Consider the following 18,261-nt stretch of genomic DNA (forward strand, 5'->3'; position numbering starts at 1 on the left):
ATTTTCACGTTTCCTATGTTTAAATTTTCATCAAGATTGCTGATTTTAAATATAAGAATGAAAATCTGAACAATTTATAATCTACAGGGTGATTAGTAACAAGAAAAAAAAACAAAAATGACGCGATAGTGAGTTGTGACAAGTTTTCGCGCGCGAAATTCAAACACATTATGAAACTCAATTGTTTCGAATCTCTCTTGAAAAAACAAATCTATGAAATCTGTGAAACAGTAGCATCTCATTCGCGGTTTTCTCGTGCAGAAAATTTGACATTTTAATTTCTGACGAACGAATTATTTTAGTGGCGGCTCAGTGCCGAGTAATGCAATTGCACATGTTGTTTTCCTTAAAGTTCTCCTACCATGTGAGAATGGAATTTTAATCAACAACACAACTGCGGACAAAGTTGAAGAAAATACCAAAGGAAAAAAAAGTAACGATAAAGAAATCATGAAACAGTACGGGAATTGCTACGTCGTTTCCGCAATTAGGATCGGACGTCGGCAATTAGGTGAAACCGCAGATCACGTGGTCTGTGGCTTAAAATATTCGAGATAAGGCATCGGCATTCTAATTTTCGGGTATTGAAGATAAAAAATTTTCGTAAGTTGCGGTTTAATGGCTTCCATATCAGTAAACGAACTTCGGGATGAAAATTGGTATCGCGTGGTGGTTACCGGGTCTTCGACTCTATGAGTACATTTATACCATCAATCACTTAATGCTTTTCTCGTATCGTAGTACACATTTGAAGAAACGCGTGAATGGATATTTGAGATTTTTGTTTAAAGCCATGCTTAAAACAAATTGCAAATTGAAAGAAAGATCGCAAAGTGGAATTGTTCGATTTTTCGTTCAACGAAATTAACAGATTTCTGGATCCAATACCCGATGTAGAAGCTGTACGTTAATTAGTAAGAATAAGACCAATTAAAAATTATTTCTGTTAATAATTATCTACTTATAATAAACATCGCATTAGAGATCTGAATGACTATGTGGTTTTTTCGTTTCACTCCTACCATATAATTAGATAGATTTACATAAAATAGATATACCGAATAAAAAGTCTATCTATAAACAAAACATGAAACAAAACGATTAAGATAATATTTCGGGGTTTGACTCCAGAATAGAAGAAAAAATGTATGAAACAGTTATTAGAAATTCTTAACTTAGAGATAAATTAGATGGGAAATAATTGAAAAAAAATATCATTTACTTAAATATTTTTTTGAATACAATTGGAGAAAAAATGATAAGATAAAAAATTATCAAGTTCAGCTACGCTGGATATTTGGCATTGGCAATAAATATCCCTGCACTTACAGGCAAATGGTTCTTTTTTTTTTTTTTTTTTTTTTTTTTTTCATTTATTTGTAAACCAAAAGCAGTAGAGAAGTGGACACATTTTTTCCGCGGTATATTCTATGTTCTCCTGTTTAAATGAGGGCACTCCGGGTGACACGTGTTTACTACACAAGGTCAATAGCGTGTATAATCACTAAGCAAAGTCACGAGCTTCGTGTTATTACGTAGTTGCAAACTATACTATCTAAACCTCGTTACTTACGATTTGATGAATGCTTTTTAGAGGTTGGATTATCGATAGAAAAATCGCACCAATAAATTCAATATCAAGGATAGACTTATAAATTGATTTTCGAAATTATATAGAGTTGGAATAATTTTAAATCATTTTAAATAACTATTAAAATAATGGTATCGATAAATGCAATTCAACAATTCAATTGAATTACGTGAACAATCTATACCGTTAGATTTGAGATTCAATTCAAGACTAAATTTCATTTGTAATAAAAATAATTTCAACTCTATGCCAAGTCAATTCCAAAGTTTGTTTATACAAAATTTTAACGATTAAATTATACAGAGTCAAACAGTAGATTAGCATAGCCATAGGCTTAACGGAGATCAGAAATTCACTGTAAATTAGATACTTCAGAAAGTACATTTAAGTGTTGTGTATTTTCAAAAAGTTTCAATCAAACAAAAAAAAAAAAAAAAAATAGAATCGAAATTGACTCGACAAATACGGTTATATTATTATAATTATATCAGCATAGCTTTAAGTATGATAATTTCTACAATACTGTGTAAGAATTGAACTTCTCTTAAAACCCATCGTAAAATCATTTTGAATTAATTTAACCACACAGAGGCCTCCTCCAATATCTCTGTGAATAGTCTCTATGACGTGAAACTAAGCATATTTATGAGGTCTTTTATTAATTAATCGAATGAAATAATCGAAAGAAAATGAAAATTTGAAAGCGGATGGTAAAAATGAGGCGAGTCGATAGGGGAGGCGGGGTGAGGTAACCGGGTATGCAAAGAGATATAAAGAAAAGAAGAAGTGGTAACAGGTTAATTCGTATCACGTGCACCGCGGTCTCCGAGAACGTTGAACTACTTCGAATTCAAGGTTCCGCAAGCCGCGAGCAGCAGCCATGGCGACTAGAAGGGTCAATGGTACTATAAACTATCAACAAACCACGGCATGCGGCATGCAGAGAGGTTCATTTGTTTCGCGATCATAATTACGTAATCGCGAAACGCGCCGCGCTGCGTCGTATTTACAGTGGGCTAATCGATAGACGCCTTTACCTTCCTCTTACGTTCATCTAGACACGGCATGTGCGCAAATTCTGTCATGCGTACACTTGGGAGCAGTGATTCTGAGGCCGCTGATTCATTGGACAAGCCCGTCACGTTGGCAATGTCATGGAGAAACAGCCCGCAGCGCCACCACCGGCCCGCCGCAAAACTGATCTTTGTAAACGTAACCTTCGAATGTAACTTAAAAATTCCAAACTTTTTGTAAACATAAAGTAACCCATGACCCTCTAATCTAACATGGGAATTCCAAACTCTTTGTAAACATAACGTAACCCATGACCCTCGAATCTAACCTGAAAATTCAAAATTCTCTGTAAACATAACTTAACCCATGATCGTCAAATATATCCTAAAAATACAAAAGTTTTTTTAAGCATAACGTAACCCGTGAGGGGCCATTCGTTAATTAAATTACGTAAGGACGATTTTGGCCGTTTTTGACCCCCCCCCCCCCTGCCCCCATGTAAGGACACGTAAGATTTCTCGGACCCCCCCTCCCCTTTCTTACGTAAGATTTTACCTGGAATTTCCCTGAGAAGCGTTAAATAGTTTAATGTTGTTAGAAAAGGTTCAGTTACACTAAAACACGTCATTATTTGATGTAAATCAAAGAATTTTATTTTTATTCTGAATAATTATTTAGTATTTGGAAGAGTAACAAAATATTACGTAAGATTGGCTTTTACCCCCCCCCCCCCCCCCCAGATGAGGTCATGCAGAGATTTTTTAAACCCCCCCTCCCTCTCTGGACCCTTACGTAATTAATGAATGGCCCCTGACCCTCGAGTCTAACATGAAAATTTCAAACTCTCTGTAAATATAACGTAACCGATGGTCGTCAAATCTAACCTAAAAATTCCAAACTCTTTGTAAACATAACGTAACCCATGAATCTCAAATCTAACCTAAGAATTCAAAATTCTTTGTAAACATAACATGAGCTGTGACCGTCCAATTTAATCCAAAACTATAAAAACCGACGGTCATGGGTTACGTTATGTTTACAAGATTGATTGTGTGAGCCTCTTTCGCGGCCGCCGGTGGTGGCGCTGCGGGCCGTTTCTCAATGGCATTACCAACGTAATCGACTTGTCCAAGCAGAATTAGCTGTCTCAGTATCACTGAGCCCAAATGCACAACAACTTGGCTGTAAGACTCTGCGCTCCTGATTTCGCATCCTTATTTTTAAATATCAAAGAAGTACCTAACTTTTGCCACACAAAGTGATAAAAAATAACAAGAATCCGGAATTGAGCATATCCTGCACGGATTTTCAAGACTGTAATTTATTTCTCTAGCATTTAGACTTACTGAATAAAATGACAAAAAAGCTGATTTTTGTAGAGTGAAGAATCGATAACATAGATTCGGTTATTCTATTTGGCACAAAATGCACCACGTGCGGTTGATATTATGTGTTTATACAATTATCATTTCATTTCGCACCGTCTTGAATATCGTGCTTTTGCAAAAGATATCAGAATCTGCACGAGCGCAGCGCAGCAAGTACTAAACGTCGATTTGCACATTTCTTTTATACTCTGCGAAAATTTTTTAGAATTCCGGAAGTACAGGCTCGAGTTCCACGTGTTTATGAGGTTTATAATAACATCGAAGTTCCAGAGGTGTGCGAATGAAACTTTAACGCTTAAATAAGAAATCCAAAATTAACATTTTCAACTCCGAATTACGGCACGTTGGTATTATTTTGTCGATTGATGTATCAACTTTTATTTCCAATGAATTTACTAGCGGACGCAGATTCCCATGCAATTCGAAATCTAGTCGTTTTTTTCACTTCTATACTTCGTTCATTTCGCATGATAAAATTTTATCGACACGTTGGTACACGGCAAATTAAATTTCTATTTTTCAACATTGACTCGCTCTTTGACGAGTTTTATACTCCATTTTATCGTGTTCTTTTTTTTCGAAAGAATTTTTTTTTTTCTTTTTTTTTCACATATTGTAATTTGTGATTCGGAATTTTGAGCTTAATAAATGACCTCACGCTTAAACACGATCGGCCTTTAATCTAATTTTTTTTTTTTTAAACAAAAACAAGAAAATAACAGATCTGAATAAGAGGTGAGAGCAGGTGTCTGTTACATATTATACTGTTTCAAATTAGGACGATAATTTTTTTTCTGCTAGAACAAAGTTTAAAAATTACTTTTCATCGTGAAAAAAAAATCCTCCCAAAAAAAAATGTGTTTCTGTTCACATCAAAATGAAACCACTTCATCTATGAAACCGTACTTGATAATGACATTAAAAAATTAGACAGTAAAAATTGAAATGATTGTGTTTTATTCCGTGGGAAAGAATCAAATTCTTTTTAAACCTGAGCTAAGTAAAAATCCTATGATTGAGGAGAATTTTTGGTTCGGTAATAATGAGCGTTCAGACCTTATTCAAAGTAAAAAAGAAGAATTGCACTAATCTGAAGCAGTCTAATGCATTCAGTATATATATATTCTTCTATATATATATAATAGAACGCGTGTAACATTGAAGATAAGCATAACCGCGAAGTTCGAAGGTGAGCGACCGATTGATTGAAGAAATGTTTTCATCCTATAAATATTTTGTAATTGCGTTATACATACACGTGTGTATATATAAGTATACTTATAGTCATGCACGTATAAACAACGCATTGCCAGACTGATACGTAGAAGCAACCGAGGACGAGAGTCCATTCACACTCTGGCTGCGGAATGTTGCTGAATACGCCGTTATTGCATCATGCGCATTACGTATGATGACCAAGTTCATTACACAGAGGCATACCTGCGATATTATAAGAGAGTGAATTTCGCAACGTAGATGTGTGAGGATTAATTTTTATGAAAAATTATCATTTCGTAACTTTCGTATTGGATCGCGTGAAAATCAGATTTTAGAAATTAAGTTCCTTCAAAATCTTTCCAAATTTTCAAAACAATCATGTTACTTTCAATGTTTCGTTGCATTAACGTTACTAACTTCAATCTGGTGATATTATACTTTATGCAATATAAATATACAGGTGTAAAAAAATTTGTGATAAAATGGAGGAATTTCTTTATCGGCGTAAAAACAGTATTTTTCACGCTAATTGTCATTACCTTGCAAATCAATTCAATTACTGTAACTACCTGAAAATCTTTTATCGTTAATGCTGTTATTGATAAAATTATTTCTTCGATTATCGGTTGGATGTAATAAAAACTCTGTACAGTATAAGCTACTTCGAATTCTATTCAATCATAATCGAGGTGATAGAGTATGAAAAAACTGTAAAGATCGGTATAAAATAATAATAATAATAATAATAATAATGATGATGATATTCTATCATTGCAAAATCTACTTAACAGAAAATTTGTATTGAATTTAGAAAAATAACTCGTTTATTTAAAAAGATTAATAAATATAATACAATTATACAAAAATATCAATTAACAAACAGTAAATTGTAATACTTTATACGTTTTTTCCGGTGGAAGTATACGTTAAAAAAAAATAGAATATAGCAACTCTTCTCATGCCTATCATTCGAATGTAACGTTTTGAATGTCAAGTTTTTTTAACGACCCATTTCCGAAATCACCGTGGGAGATTGTCGGGACTGAGAGCCATACGGAAAGACAGACCCAACATCTTCCTACAAACCTGTTTTCCGACTAAAAAGTGGCCTGAAAACGTAAAGATCCATTGTAACGACCACTTCAACGGAGCAGTCACTTTCAACGGAGATAAATACGTTTAAAGTTTAGTTGAAGTAAAATTAAAACTAAAAAATGAAAAATACACTCTCGAATGTATTTGCGAAAATGATTTTCTCTTATATAAACTCTAATATCTCAAGCGGATAATTCAATGAGCTAAATAACGATATTTATCATGAATAATAAATAAACTCATAGACAATTAATTGTGCATATAATTGCTGAGTGAAATTTTTTTTTTTCTCTCATTTAAATACGTGAATTTAAGGGAGAAAATCGATGACGTAATTTTTCATTCAAACGACAAACTAACTACCATGTAAATATTGTAATAAATTTAAAAATGGGATTTTGAGCAGACGAATTTCATTCATTTATCGGTTGTACGTGCGTAAATGAATTCCAGTAAATGTGCAGGGAGCCAAAGCAGCAAGTCTCTCAATGGCTAACAAGCACGTGGAGATACTATAATAATATTATGTGTATATACTCGGTCTAACATCCGTCGTAAGCATTTAACTTCCTGTCCGAGCAAAAGATAGATTCAGGCATGCTAAAAGTGCGATTAACCTACACGAAGTGACGCGAGACGATAACGAGAGTCGGCAGATATTCATGTGTGTGTATATATACACATATATACATTCAGAAGTGAACGTCTAATCTATATATATATATGCGTGTAATATCGTATGCCAAGCAGGAATATATGTTGAAAACGTTTACTAGTACGTATTATCAGGGTGCAACGGCTGACCGCGAAATTTATTTTTATACTTGTTTTCCTCCTTGGAAAGAATTCTTCAAAATTATAAATATTTATATATATATATATATATACGCTACCGTATTTGCAGCCAAATAATATTTGCAGAAATTTATCTGTGGAGATAGATAGTTTGAAAATTTCTTAATTCTTAATGGACGAATAAATAAAAGAATAAATAATGTCGAAAGAATAAGCGAGTGGAAAATTGACGAAAACAAAACTGTAAATATTCGCTATAGGAAATGAATGCTGCCAAGTTTATCACACGTGTATTCATTTACGTATATATATATATATAAATAAGTGATAAAAAAAAAATATATATATATATATATATACGGATATACGGTGTATTCCACGAGGTATCTAACAAGATCGAAAATTAGTGAGATTATAGATTTGTTTGAAAATTTTTTTTTAGGCAAAAGTAAGCGTCAAAAATATTACACACTACTTTGTTTGATCACCAAAAATATTCGTAAAATATAACAGTATTTTTTAGTATTTATCAAAATGTCTTTTTTTTTTTGTTTTTAGCCGTGTCGTAATGTTCCAGGTCTTGTAAAATGAATGTACCTTTTCATGAAAAAAATTTGGAACAAATTAATTATAACGTACTTGACGACATTTTTTTGATGAAACTTTGAATAGAACCGAGCATTTTATTTTAATGAAATTTTACTGTCAAACCTCACATTTTTGCGCTACATGGTCTTGAAAAATTAATTTTTTAAAAAAGGAGACTTGAAAAAAAAAATCATAACACGAAACCGTTTGATTTTAGAAAGCTAAAAATATGGAAAGTTTTCTTGTAGGTCAATAGAATTTCGAAAAAAATTGAGAACAGAATTCGAGAACATGAGGTCAAGGGTAGATCAATTTCAGCTGGAATGCCCTATATACATATATATATATATATATTTCGGAATTTGGTATCGTCGGCAAGTCATGCTGAAAATGCGTGTAATTTCCCACGAACACTTTTATTGTAGGGGCATGACGGGCCCCTTGAAAAATTTGGCCAAAAAAAAATTAATTTTTTTTGTTTTCTGACAAATTATCGTAAATTTGATATATTTACTTGTTTTTGGGTCAATGTGAGGTATCCGGGGCATAATGGACCAGCCAAAAAAAAAAAAAAATGGGTCAAACAAAATTTGTCATTTTTCTTTTTTTCATTGTTGTAAATTTAGAGTACATATTGATCCACTTAGACTATTTCAGGCCAATTTACCGTATCCCGGGGAAAACGAACCTCTTAGGAAAAAAAAAAAAAAAATATCGCTATCACAAGTTTATTTTTTCTTTCTCACCTTTTTTCAGAAGGGAGTGGTCGTGACCCAGAAATTTTTTAATTTTTTTTTTTCAGAATTATGGTAAAATTTCAACGTAGAATTTCTTCAAAGTAGAACAAAAATAAATTAATTTCATGATAATAAAGCCACAAAAAGTAATAACCGGCTTAAGGGGGGGGGGGGGGGGGGGGGGGGTTCGTCGTGCTCCACCCTCTCCTAGATTTAAATGGAGGCACATTTGTATTCAAACACGGAAATGGGATGTTTATAGTCGTAGAAAATAAATCACAAACGAACATCTCTGCGATAAACCGACTAGTAAGTGGGAGTGCGTCACAACGAGATTCTACCACTGTAACAGTTTGCGACCCTGAAACATGATTATTTCTACAATGTATATATATTAATAGCGGATGATTTTTTATTTTATTTTTTCCACCATATATACATATATGTTATATACATGTACATATATGTATATGTACTATATATCGTAGGCATATCACAAGGTCATGCACGAGTGATCAAAATTATCAGACGAGCAAATGTTGGGTATATATATATATTAGTTATCGGTGACTGAATTTAGTTGCAAATGAAACAGCTGTTCATGGTGAAACGAGTACCTACCGTCAAAAGTGGCAAGCTTTTGCGGAAATTGAAAGTATTCCTTTTCTTCTTACGATCGTTCTTCAATAAGATGTCTTGAAGAAGGATGAAAAATTATTAGCAAAAAAATTTTTGAATCGACCGAAATTCGTCACGATTGTATGAAACTTTTTACAGTTTTGTATTTTAGTGTTATGTATACTTTTAAAATTTTATTGACAAAATATATGAACAGACGTAGCGTGAGATTTATTAACCGACGTCTCATTTCTATTATCTTCAGCCCGTAATTTTTTTTAAGGGGGTATTATAGTCTGGAAGTTGGGAAAAATCTATTATTTTATTTTTTTTTTATTTTTGCATATTATTATAATAACTACATCTTTGGAGAATATCTGGGCCCGATATTAAATTCCAAAAATCCCGAGAGTATTGAAAAAAATGGGGAAGAAATTGAGTTTGTCTTCGAACAGTTGCCATTTATACGACATTCTTACTAATCAAAAAAAGACGTGGTTATTCTGTTTCGGATGAATAGCAACACTGAAATCGTGTCAACCGTTCCCGGTCCGTTTTTTTTTTTTCATCATGGCCGTACTTAGAAATCGATAACTTTTTAAATTTTGATTTCTTTTTTTTCACAAAAATTTAAACGTTAGCTTATCGAACAACAATAAAAATACTGTAAAGAAATGGATGGTCAGAATATTTCTTATCTTGATATATATATATATATTCGAAATACGTGTATTTTAAATGGGGAAGTCAATCCTGTTGGCGGCAGGGGTTAAAGTTGAGGTAAAAATTTGAAAAAATGAGGAAAATGTTTTTGGATTATTTGGAAACAATTTGGGGGGTGGGAGTGTGAAAATTCAAAAATAAACTTTTTAAGGACCACCCTCATATACATATATATATATATATATATATATATATATACGTTTTTCCTTTTAATTCTTCGAACAGCTACAAAATTACAAAAAAAATTTCTCAGCGGGTCCACTAAAATTTTTGAGTTAGTCCAACCGTTTTTTTAATGTCTTACTAAGTAAAAGAAAAGGTACAAAGTACAAATTAAATTTTGACGTAACAATTTAAATGTTAAAATTATAATAATTTGTGTCGTATATTCATTAACAATACTGTAACAAATAATTTAAACATAAAGTAGACCTGCTGGAATATTATGTTCAGTTAAATTTTTCCAACAGTGTACGAGTGTAATAATTTGTTAAATGCCAAGGGCACGACTATCTCGTAAAATCAAATGATTAGAATATCATCGTTTTTTGGCTGAAAAAAACTTTCTTATTAATAAATAAACAAAACATTCAAATAGTGCATCATTCGATATGCGCGGTGACTGGAACGCGATGATTTTCAAAAAGTGTAACCTAGTTTTCCGACTGTTCAGCTTTTTTTTTTTTTTTTTTGTTTTTCCTTTTTCAATTTATATATACATATATATATTTATTCGTTTTGTTTTTTCGTCAAAAGTAGGAAACAGCAGGTTGATATACATCTTTATTTGCGTCTTCAGCCGTGTCCTCGTGGACCAGCCGACCGATAGCATGGCCATCGAGCCATTTAGCTGACAAGTTTATGGCGTCATACGTAAGAGTCGCCACGGGGATTACATATATATATGTATATATATATATATGTATGTTTAATATACCGAAGGAGGCGGTGTAGGAGAGACACGAGTGGGCGGGAATGTCGAGGTCTACTTGAAACGGGGTTGTAAAATGATCTCGGGTGAAAAATTTTATATCCATCAGAGATACCGCGACATCTGGTTTAATCATTGATTGGACGGACATAACGGATATCCGCCAATGAATTTAAGTGTACGGTGAACGGACAGTTAAATTCTATAAAGATTAATATTCTATTGTATATAAAATTGTTTTTTTTTTGTTTTTTTGTTTTTTCACATCCATCGAAATTAAAAACGAAGTAAAATTTTCTGTACGGAAAAACGGAAAAACATGAAACACCATATCGCTCGATATTCCGATGACGAAAAAAAAAAAAAAGAAGCAAGAACCAAAACTTGTCGAGCACTTGAAGCTTCGATATTTCATCTATGGAGGTGTTAATCGAGTTGATTTACATACGATAAGACGACGAGATATACCAATTGGAAGACGACATCGCGTGCGGCTGAAGGCCAAGTTGGCACGGAATGCCCTATAGGGAAGCAGCGACGTGTATTATTTTATACACGTAAGCCGATACGTGTACCACGTTGCTGTCTCGACACAGCATTTAACCATGAGCATGAGCAGCCACCACCTCCGCCACTGTGTAACAACACACGTGCCGCGATGCCGATGAGAAAATCAGTGTCGCGCAATATAACCGTAGCCTTGAAGACGTTTATATATACATATACATATATACATATATTTTTATATACATTTATATATATATATATATATATATCTATATATATACCCAATACCAATAACCTGTTCAACGAACGAGGAAGAATTTAAAACGTGCAAAAATTATTTTAATTCGCGGTAAATCGTCACCGCGTGCTGCTGTTCCTTGCAAATATGATTTCGCAACGTCTTGCCTTGCCCCCCCCCCCCCCCCCCGCCCTTCCTCCCCTCGGCTTGGTTTTTGACTAATAAAAGTAACTTTCTCGCTAATACAATTTGTTATATTATATAATACATAACACTCGGTTCAGTGTACCAAGACGGTTTGATTTTTTCTATGTGTATACCAGATTACTGTTTCAAATTTTTTTAGAATTTTTTTTATTTGTTACGGATTGTCAATTCCTTTGTTCCAAGTTTCATCGTTATGTTTATTTTCTCAATATTCGTTGTTGGAGTATAAATTTTTTGTTTAACAAAAAGCCGGTTCTTTTCGTTTTCAAACGTTTACCGATTTGTAAACAAATAATAGATTGTATATATATATATATATAATGTACGTGAGTGGGAGTGATGAATGCAAAATAGTCGATAACCCAATTCTTGGTTCTGTGACATAGATAATAGGTCCTGTGTGTGTGTGTGTTTGTGTGCAAAGACTAGATTTCAAATACTTTGGTGTGTTTTTTTTTTTTTTTTGTTTTCTTCTTCTTTCATTCTCTACCTTCAAACAAAGCCGATACGTTCGTCGATTATTTGGCTTCTTTTCGAAAGAAAAAAATAAAAAATTTAATCCTAGTTTGAGTGTTTGTCGTTTTCTAAATTCTTTATTTCCGTTGTCTTCTTCCCGCCGTTTGTTGAAACGAAAAAAATTAATCTCGAGACACAAAAGGAGACGGATAAAGAAATCGACTCGTTGGTTAGTTCGACGCTAATAAAAGAAAAAAAAAAAAAAATAAATAACCATCACAGCGTAACCGTGCAAATAGGATTACAATGATATTTTTACTTTTAATCGAGTCGAGTACCTACTCCTCCTCCTCCTCCTATTCCTCATCCTCCTATCCATTCCACAGAGATGCAATTTGATCTGATGAAATAAAAAAATAGAATTCGAAGAAGGAAGTATGAAAAAAAAAAAAAAAAAAAAAAATCAACCAACCACACCATCTTTAAACATACACCGCATAGGTAAATAGTACAAATGAAACATTTATCAGTGTGTACCTAGTTGTGCTGTAATAATTATCCTCGTATACATTCTCTTAGTTAAACAGTGTGAATAAGGGAAGAAAAAAAAAAAAAAAAAAAAAATCAGAATTAGACTGTTTCTGCTTAACAATCTGTCATTTATGTGTCTCTCATTTCAGACGATTCGTATAAATATCATGCAATTATTAATACCAAGAACGAAACTATAAGATCAATAATAATAACAATAATAACAATGAAAATGTCATTCCGAGGCACCGTTAGGACTATTGTAGAAAGTGTACGGGGAAATGATTTCAGGTTTGAATTTCATTGAATTAGGAATATGAAATCATCTTTGAACCAAAGTATGGATGACGTCGTTCAGTTCAGTTCCAGGTACCAAGATGGAATGGGAATGACATTTCGAGAGTTGGTTGGTTGGTTGGTTGGTTATGAGAGATGTAAGACGAGTTGGGCGGTTGGCAGCTAGACGACAGTCAATGGCGATAATAAACGGCTTAAGCATTATACGAAGACTGGTTACATACAGGAGGAGTAAGATTGCGCCATGCGTCATCCGTCATGAGGGAGAAGAGAAGAGAAGAGAAGAGAAGAGAAGAGAAGAGAAGAGAAGAGAAGTGTGTGATTTTTTCGTAGCACAATAATGAGAGAATAAAGAAGATAAAAAAAAAGCAAAGAGATATATATACATATAGTGGTGAAAAAAAAAAAAATTATAGATAAATCATTATTGTCTTGATGAAATTTTACAAGATATGTAATTGAAAACCGAAGAAACATGTCCAATGATTTCGAGACTGTGGATTTTTAGGCTTGTAAAATAAATCTTTGCTATCGAAGACCAATCAAAAGCAGGACGATTATCTTCGGTAATATTTGAATAGGATTCGAGAAGTACGTACGGACGTTAATTAATCGAGTCGCATTATTCAACGGTCGTTTTTTCATTATCAATGCTCAACTGTAGAGAAGTTAACACATTAGCCAACCTTTCGTGGGTGTGAAATTTTTTTATCACTAAATATATGTTCATTTGAAACCTTGAGAATTTTCACTGCGTCAAATATATATTAATGATTCTATATAGATCGATTTATCTAAGAAAAAGAGGGAGAAAGTCTCGTATCATTAATTTAAGATAACAGTGCTACTTCCGCTTTACAGAAACTTGCCATGGAAAAACTTTAAGAGCGCAATTAACTTGTATAGATTTAAAAATGAATTTTTCGAAATTAACAATCGGATATAATTTGTAGATATGCTAATTATAAGACGTATAAATCTCCAAATATCGAAGCCCAAGTATCCCAAACGTGAAAAACGGCTCAACAGCCCCATTCTATATGCGATTCTGAACAAAAACACTCCAACAAATTTTCATTTGCGGCAGAAATAAAGAAATGGCACGGTTCATGCTAAATCGCAATAGTAAATTCGTAGAATCCATGCAATTTCTTCATTTCTTCCTTAAATGAAAATATATTAGAACGTTTTTGCTCAGAACTGTCTATAAAATGAGGCTGCATAAGATACATGGACTTCGATATTCGGATGACTAGGGTATCCCCTTAATTATGAAGATGAAGTTGGTAACGTAACATGATAAAAAAAAAACATATAGTCTTATTTTGAAAAGTCAACTCCTTCAAAATCATTCTAAAATTATGGAATAATGATTTTTCCCTGACGTAGCTTCGTTACGTTCACGTTACTAACTTCATCCTTCAGCCTAACTTCAGCCAAACTTAATTATATCAATATTATACAATTCACAAACAGCATTTGGCGATCCATTGGCGAACAAAACGTGTTAAATAATAATGGCTCTATTCTACCCTCTGAAAAATGAAATAGCAAACAAATTAATGATCAAGACTGCGCGCTGACAAAGTGTACTATCTTTCAGCCGCAATAGATTAGAATATAATTCAACCAGAATCAGACGCCGAGTGCTGTGACTTGGATGATACTCTCTGTCTGATAGCTGGTCTAACGACTAAACACAACATATGAATAACCCGAAATAGCCTATTTAGAGAGAATGATGATAGGTATATACATGGAATGAGTTTCTTCTTCAAGAATTTTTTATTATCATCCCCTAAATCTGCACCAGCAGAAATAGTCGTCGAATTTTATGTTCATATTTTGTTGTGTTATCCTTATAACACTTCGAATGCGTATAATGACAGCTTCGAAATTATGCTGAGGTCTTGAATCAAGAGTAATTGAAGTACAGTAGTATGATTATGATCCACACTGACAATAAGTTTGAAAAAATTGAATTCATGTATGTAAATACGATCATGGAATGCAAAAAAGCTCATTTTAATAATTTTCTGTGAAAATGATTTTCAAAACTTTACTTACGCCTAGTGAGATGTAATTCTTCTGTTAAATTACTCCAGTTATTCTGACGGATCACCAATTAGAATGTAAAATAACACAACTTTTCGCTAAAGTCTGTTATATATATATATATATATATATATAAATTACTCCATATATATATATGTTAAATTACTCCAGTTATTCTGACGGATCACCAATTAGAATGTAAAATAACACAACTTTTCGCTAAAGTCTGTTATATATATATATCTAATTGGTGATCCGTCAGAATAACTGGAGTAATTTAACATATATATATATGGAGTAATTTATATATATATATATATATATATATATATATATATATCTTCTATAGACTTGTATTTTGAAGATCATTTTTCCAAATTTCCAAAGTCACATATTATTGAAGATTATATCATATATATATATAGTTGATAAAAAAAAGTGCAAACATATTTTTAGTTTGTGAAATGTGAAATAAATCGTTATTTCACTTTTAATTTAAATAAAAATGTTGCATAGAACTGCGTCAATAGTGTGAATCTTAATGTTAACAGTTAAAAATTAGTCTATCACCTGCAAGGTTGACCTCGAAAAATTCCTTACGTCGCGAAAGATAATCCAAGACATTTGAATCTATAGTACTAATTCAAGATAGTGTTAGACAAAAAGCTATATGTGAAAATAAGCCGAGTCGTTCCTCGTTTTCAATTGAATGAGTTGTTTTTTTGTGCACGACTTTGATATTACTATTCACAGCTTTTAAGACTGCAATTAATTAGCTATGAATGAAGAATAACTATTCAAATAATTATTTGTACGATCGAGGAGAGTTAAGTTTCCAGCAATCGTTGCGGAAACCAAAGTTCATCGGTCGACTTTTGCATTGTAATCTACTTTTTGCAATTCAATATAAAAACTTATCGAGTCACTGAAAGTGATCGAAACATGTGAAACTTATTTAAAATTAGTTGATTAATGCTCTGTAAATACCAATCTACAGGTAAAAACTCGAGAAAGATTTTCTCAACGATTACGAATTCATTAATTACTATCTTATTTATAGCTATGAAATTACTATATGCCGTTATTAAAAATCAATCAAATTTCAAATAAAGTGTGAAATGTTCTTTGAATTTTTAGCATTCTAAAAGTAAATACTGCACGGAACAAAATTTTTACGTCAACTTTGGAAGCGAGAAACTTCAACTCCGAAAGACTGCTTGGATGTCTTAAAGCGACGTTCAGCCTAGTTAGCGTCTCTTGATGCAAATTTTTTATTGAGAAAGCTTTTATCTATAAAATAAAAGTCACAATACGCTGATGAACGATTCACTAGAGTGAGAAGAATTAGATTTCTGTTTGTAAAGAGGTCGGTATTAACGAATTACATTGGGTAAACCGAGCGACGAGAGTTAAAGCTTGCGATGAATCCTTACGTCCACCTTTATCATTTTACACAGATCAATAGGCACCAGGCACGAGCGTAGATAGGACAAAATTCCGTTGCCCACGTGCTTGCGAACCGCAAAAAAAAACCTCTAAGCTCCATCGAAGGCGGATTGAAGACGACAATATTCCGACAATCTCATATTTTATCAGATTCGTTTATACTCGAATCTTGCGAGGATGTACGGAGGTGAAAATCCGCAAAATAAGCCGGGCCAACCTCACTTGTCACACGAACCTAACCTCAATCCTAACCTCAAAGCGCAACGTGGTGCGAGAAGATGAGAGGAGGAATGCACTCACCTGCATGCTGTCAGCGGAAATAATTTCGCCGCAGTATTTCTGAGCGAGTTGAATGGCCAGTTTCGATTTTCCGGTACCCGTTGCCCCCAAAATCACAAGAATCGGCACGCGCGACGTCATAACGTGCTTTCGATCGCCTTTTCGCGCACCGCCGTCACACCGACACACCGACAATTGCGCACAAACACACGCGCAATCAACGCGGCTGAGACCTGACAGCGAGATTCGAGGTTCGAGACTATCGACGCGCATGCGCGTCAGATTCACGGCTCATTTCAGAGCGAACGACCGACCAGCGTAGACTCGCTGACTAACTAGAATCCGCGATATAAATATAGTAGTAGGTAGATACGCCGGCATACTCGCTGTGCCTTTTGTTGCAGGATTTTTAAAATTAACGTTAATTTAATTTTTAACCCTCTCAACACCTGTTTCAGCCATTTTTTAAATATTTATTTTAGGTCTGTAATATTATATCTTCGAAAGCCAAAGAGTAATTATGGCGATTTATTGGGTACTATTATTGTTATAAGCAGATTGATTGAACAAAAAATCGTTAAGATTGAAGGAATAATTCATTTGTGAGAAAATTACTTTCGTATCCGTTATGTATTATACATGAAATATTTATGTTCTTGGGGTTACAGAATCGTAATCTGATGTCGGATTTTGGATATTCAAAATGGTGGATACAATATGGTAGATGAAAATTTTGAATTTCATCAAATTTGGACAAGAAAAATCTACGTACAAGGGGTTTTGAGGTTGCTGCAGATTACGAGTCTCAAGCAGGATTTTGAAGATTCAAGATTGCGGATCGAATATCGAGAACGAAAATTTCAAAAATTTATTGAATCTGGACGAAAATCAACTATTATTGAAATCATAGGTCGCTAATTACGAAATATGACGTCAGATTTCGACAATTCACAACGGGGTCCCAATATGGCGGATAAAATTTTTTTAAAAGTCATACCAACTGTTTGGATCTACTATTTTCAATTTTAATAAGTAGATTTTGAATTTTTTACAAGCAACCCAAAAAACTCTTATTGTTGTAAAGGTTGACTCAGAACAATATTGTGTAACTCGAAGGGTTAATTTCTTCTATTAGTCGAGAACAAGTTTAGCCAGAAGTTCTCGACACTTACTTATACACTTCATTGGTTCAAAATTAATTTTTGTACGTAAATCAAAGCACTTCTGTACCGTTTGAGACCATAACCCCACTTTACATGCAACGAATATGCGTAAATGAATTAAATTATTGAGGAACATCTGTTGTACCGTACTTATATAAACCTATATTTATATACTCCGGGGATGACTGTACCTGTAAAGTTTTTTTCACACTATCTCATATGCATTATTATTCTTCACGAGTAACTACAGCTCGACAAATTATCTTCAATTATTGATGTTTCGAACGCTCTTATCTCTTTGGAAGAAGTGGCTTGGCTTCACGCATGCAATATAGTCAAAATTTTTATCAAGTCAGTACCTTTTTTTAGATTCTCTTTAAATTG

At 33.4% G+C, this 18,261-nt stretch overlaps 1 protein-coding gene across 1 annotated transcript in view; it reads right to left on the reverse strand.

Annotated features, from left to right (window-relative positions):
* LOC124405585 (tRNA dimethylallyltransferase) overlaps nt 1-16,902 on the reverse strand; it is a 124,227-nt gene extending 107,325 nt beyond the window's left edge. The window contains exon 1 of the mRNA XM_046880612.1: nt 16,736-16,902. Within this exon, the coding sequence (XP_046736568.1) occupies nt 16,736-16,855 (120 nt within the window). The 5' untranslated portion in view covers nt 16,856-16,902. The remainder of the gene's footprint in view (nt 1-16,735) is intronic.
* Between the last annotated feature and the right edge of the window lie 1,359 nt (nt 16,903-18,261).

Source organism: Diprion similis, chromosome 4 (assembly GCF_021155765.1).
Source record: "Diprion similis isolate iyDipSimi1 chromosome 4, iyDipSimi1.1, whole genome shotgun sequence".
Classification (NCBI taxonomy): Eukaryota; Metazoa; Arthropoda; class Insecta; order Hymenoptera; family Diprionidae; genus Diprion; species Diprion similis.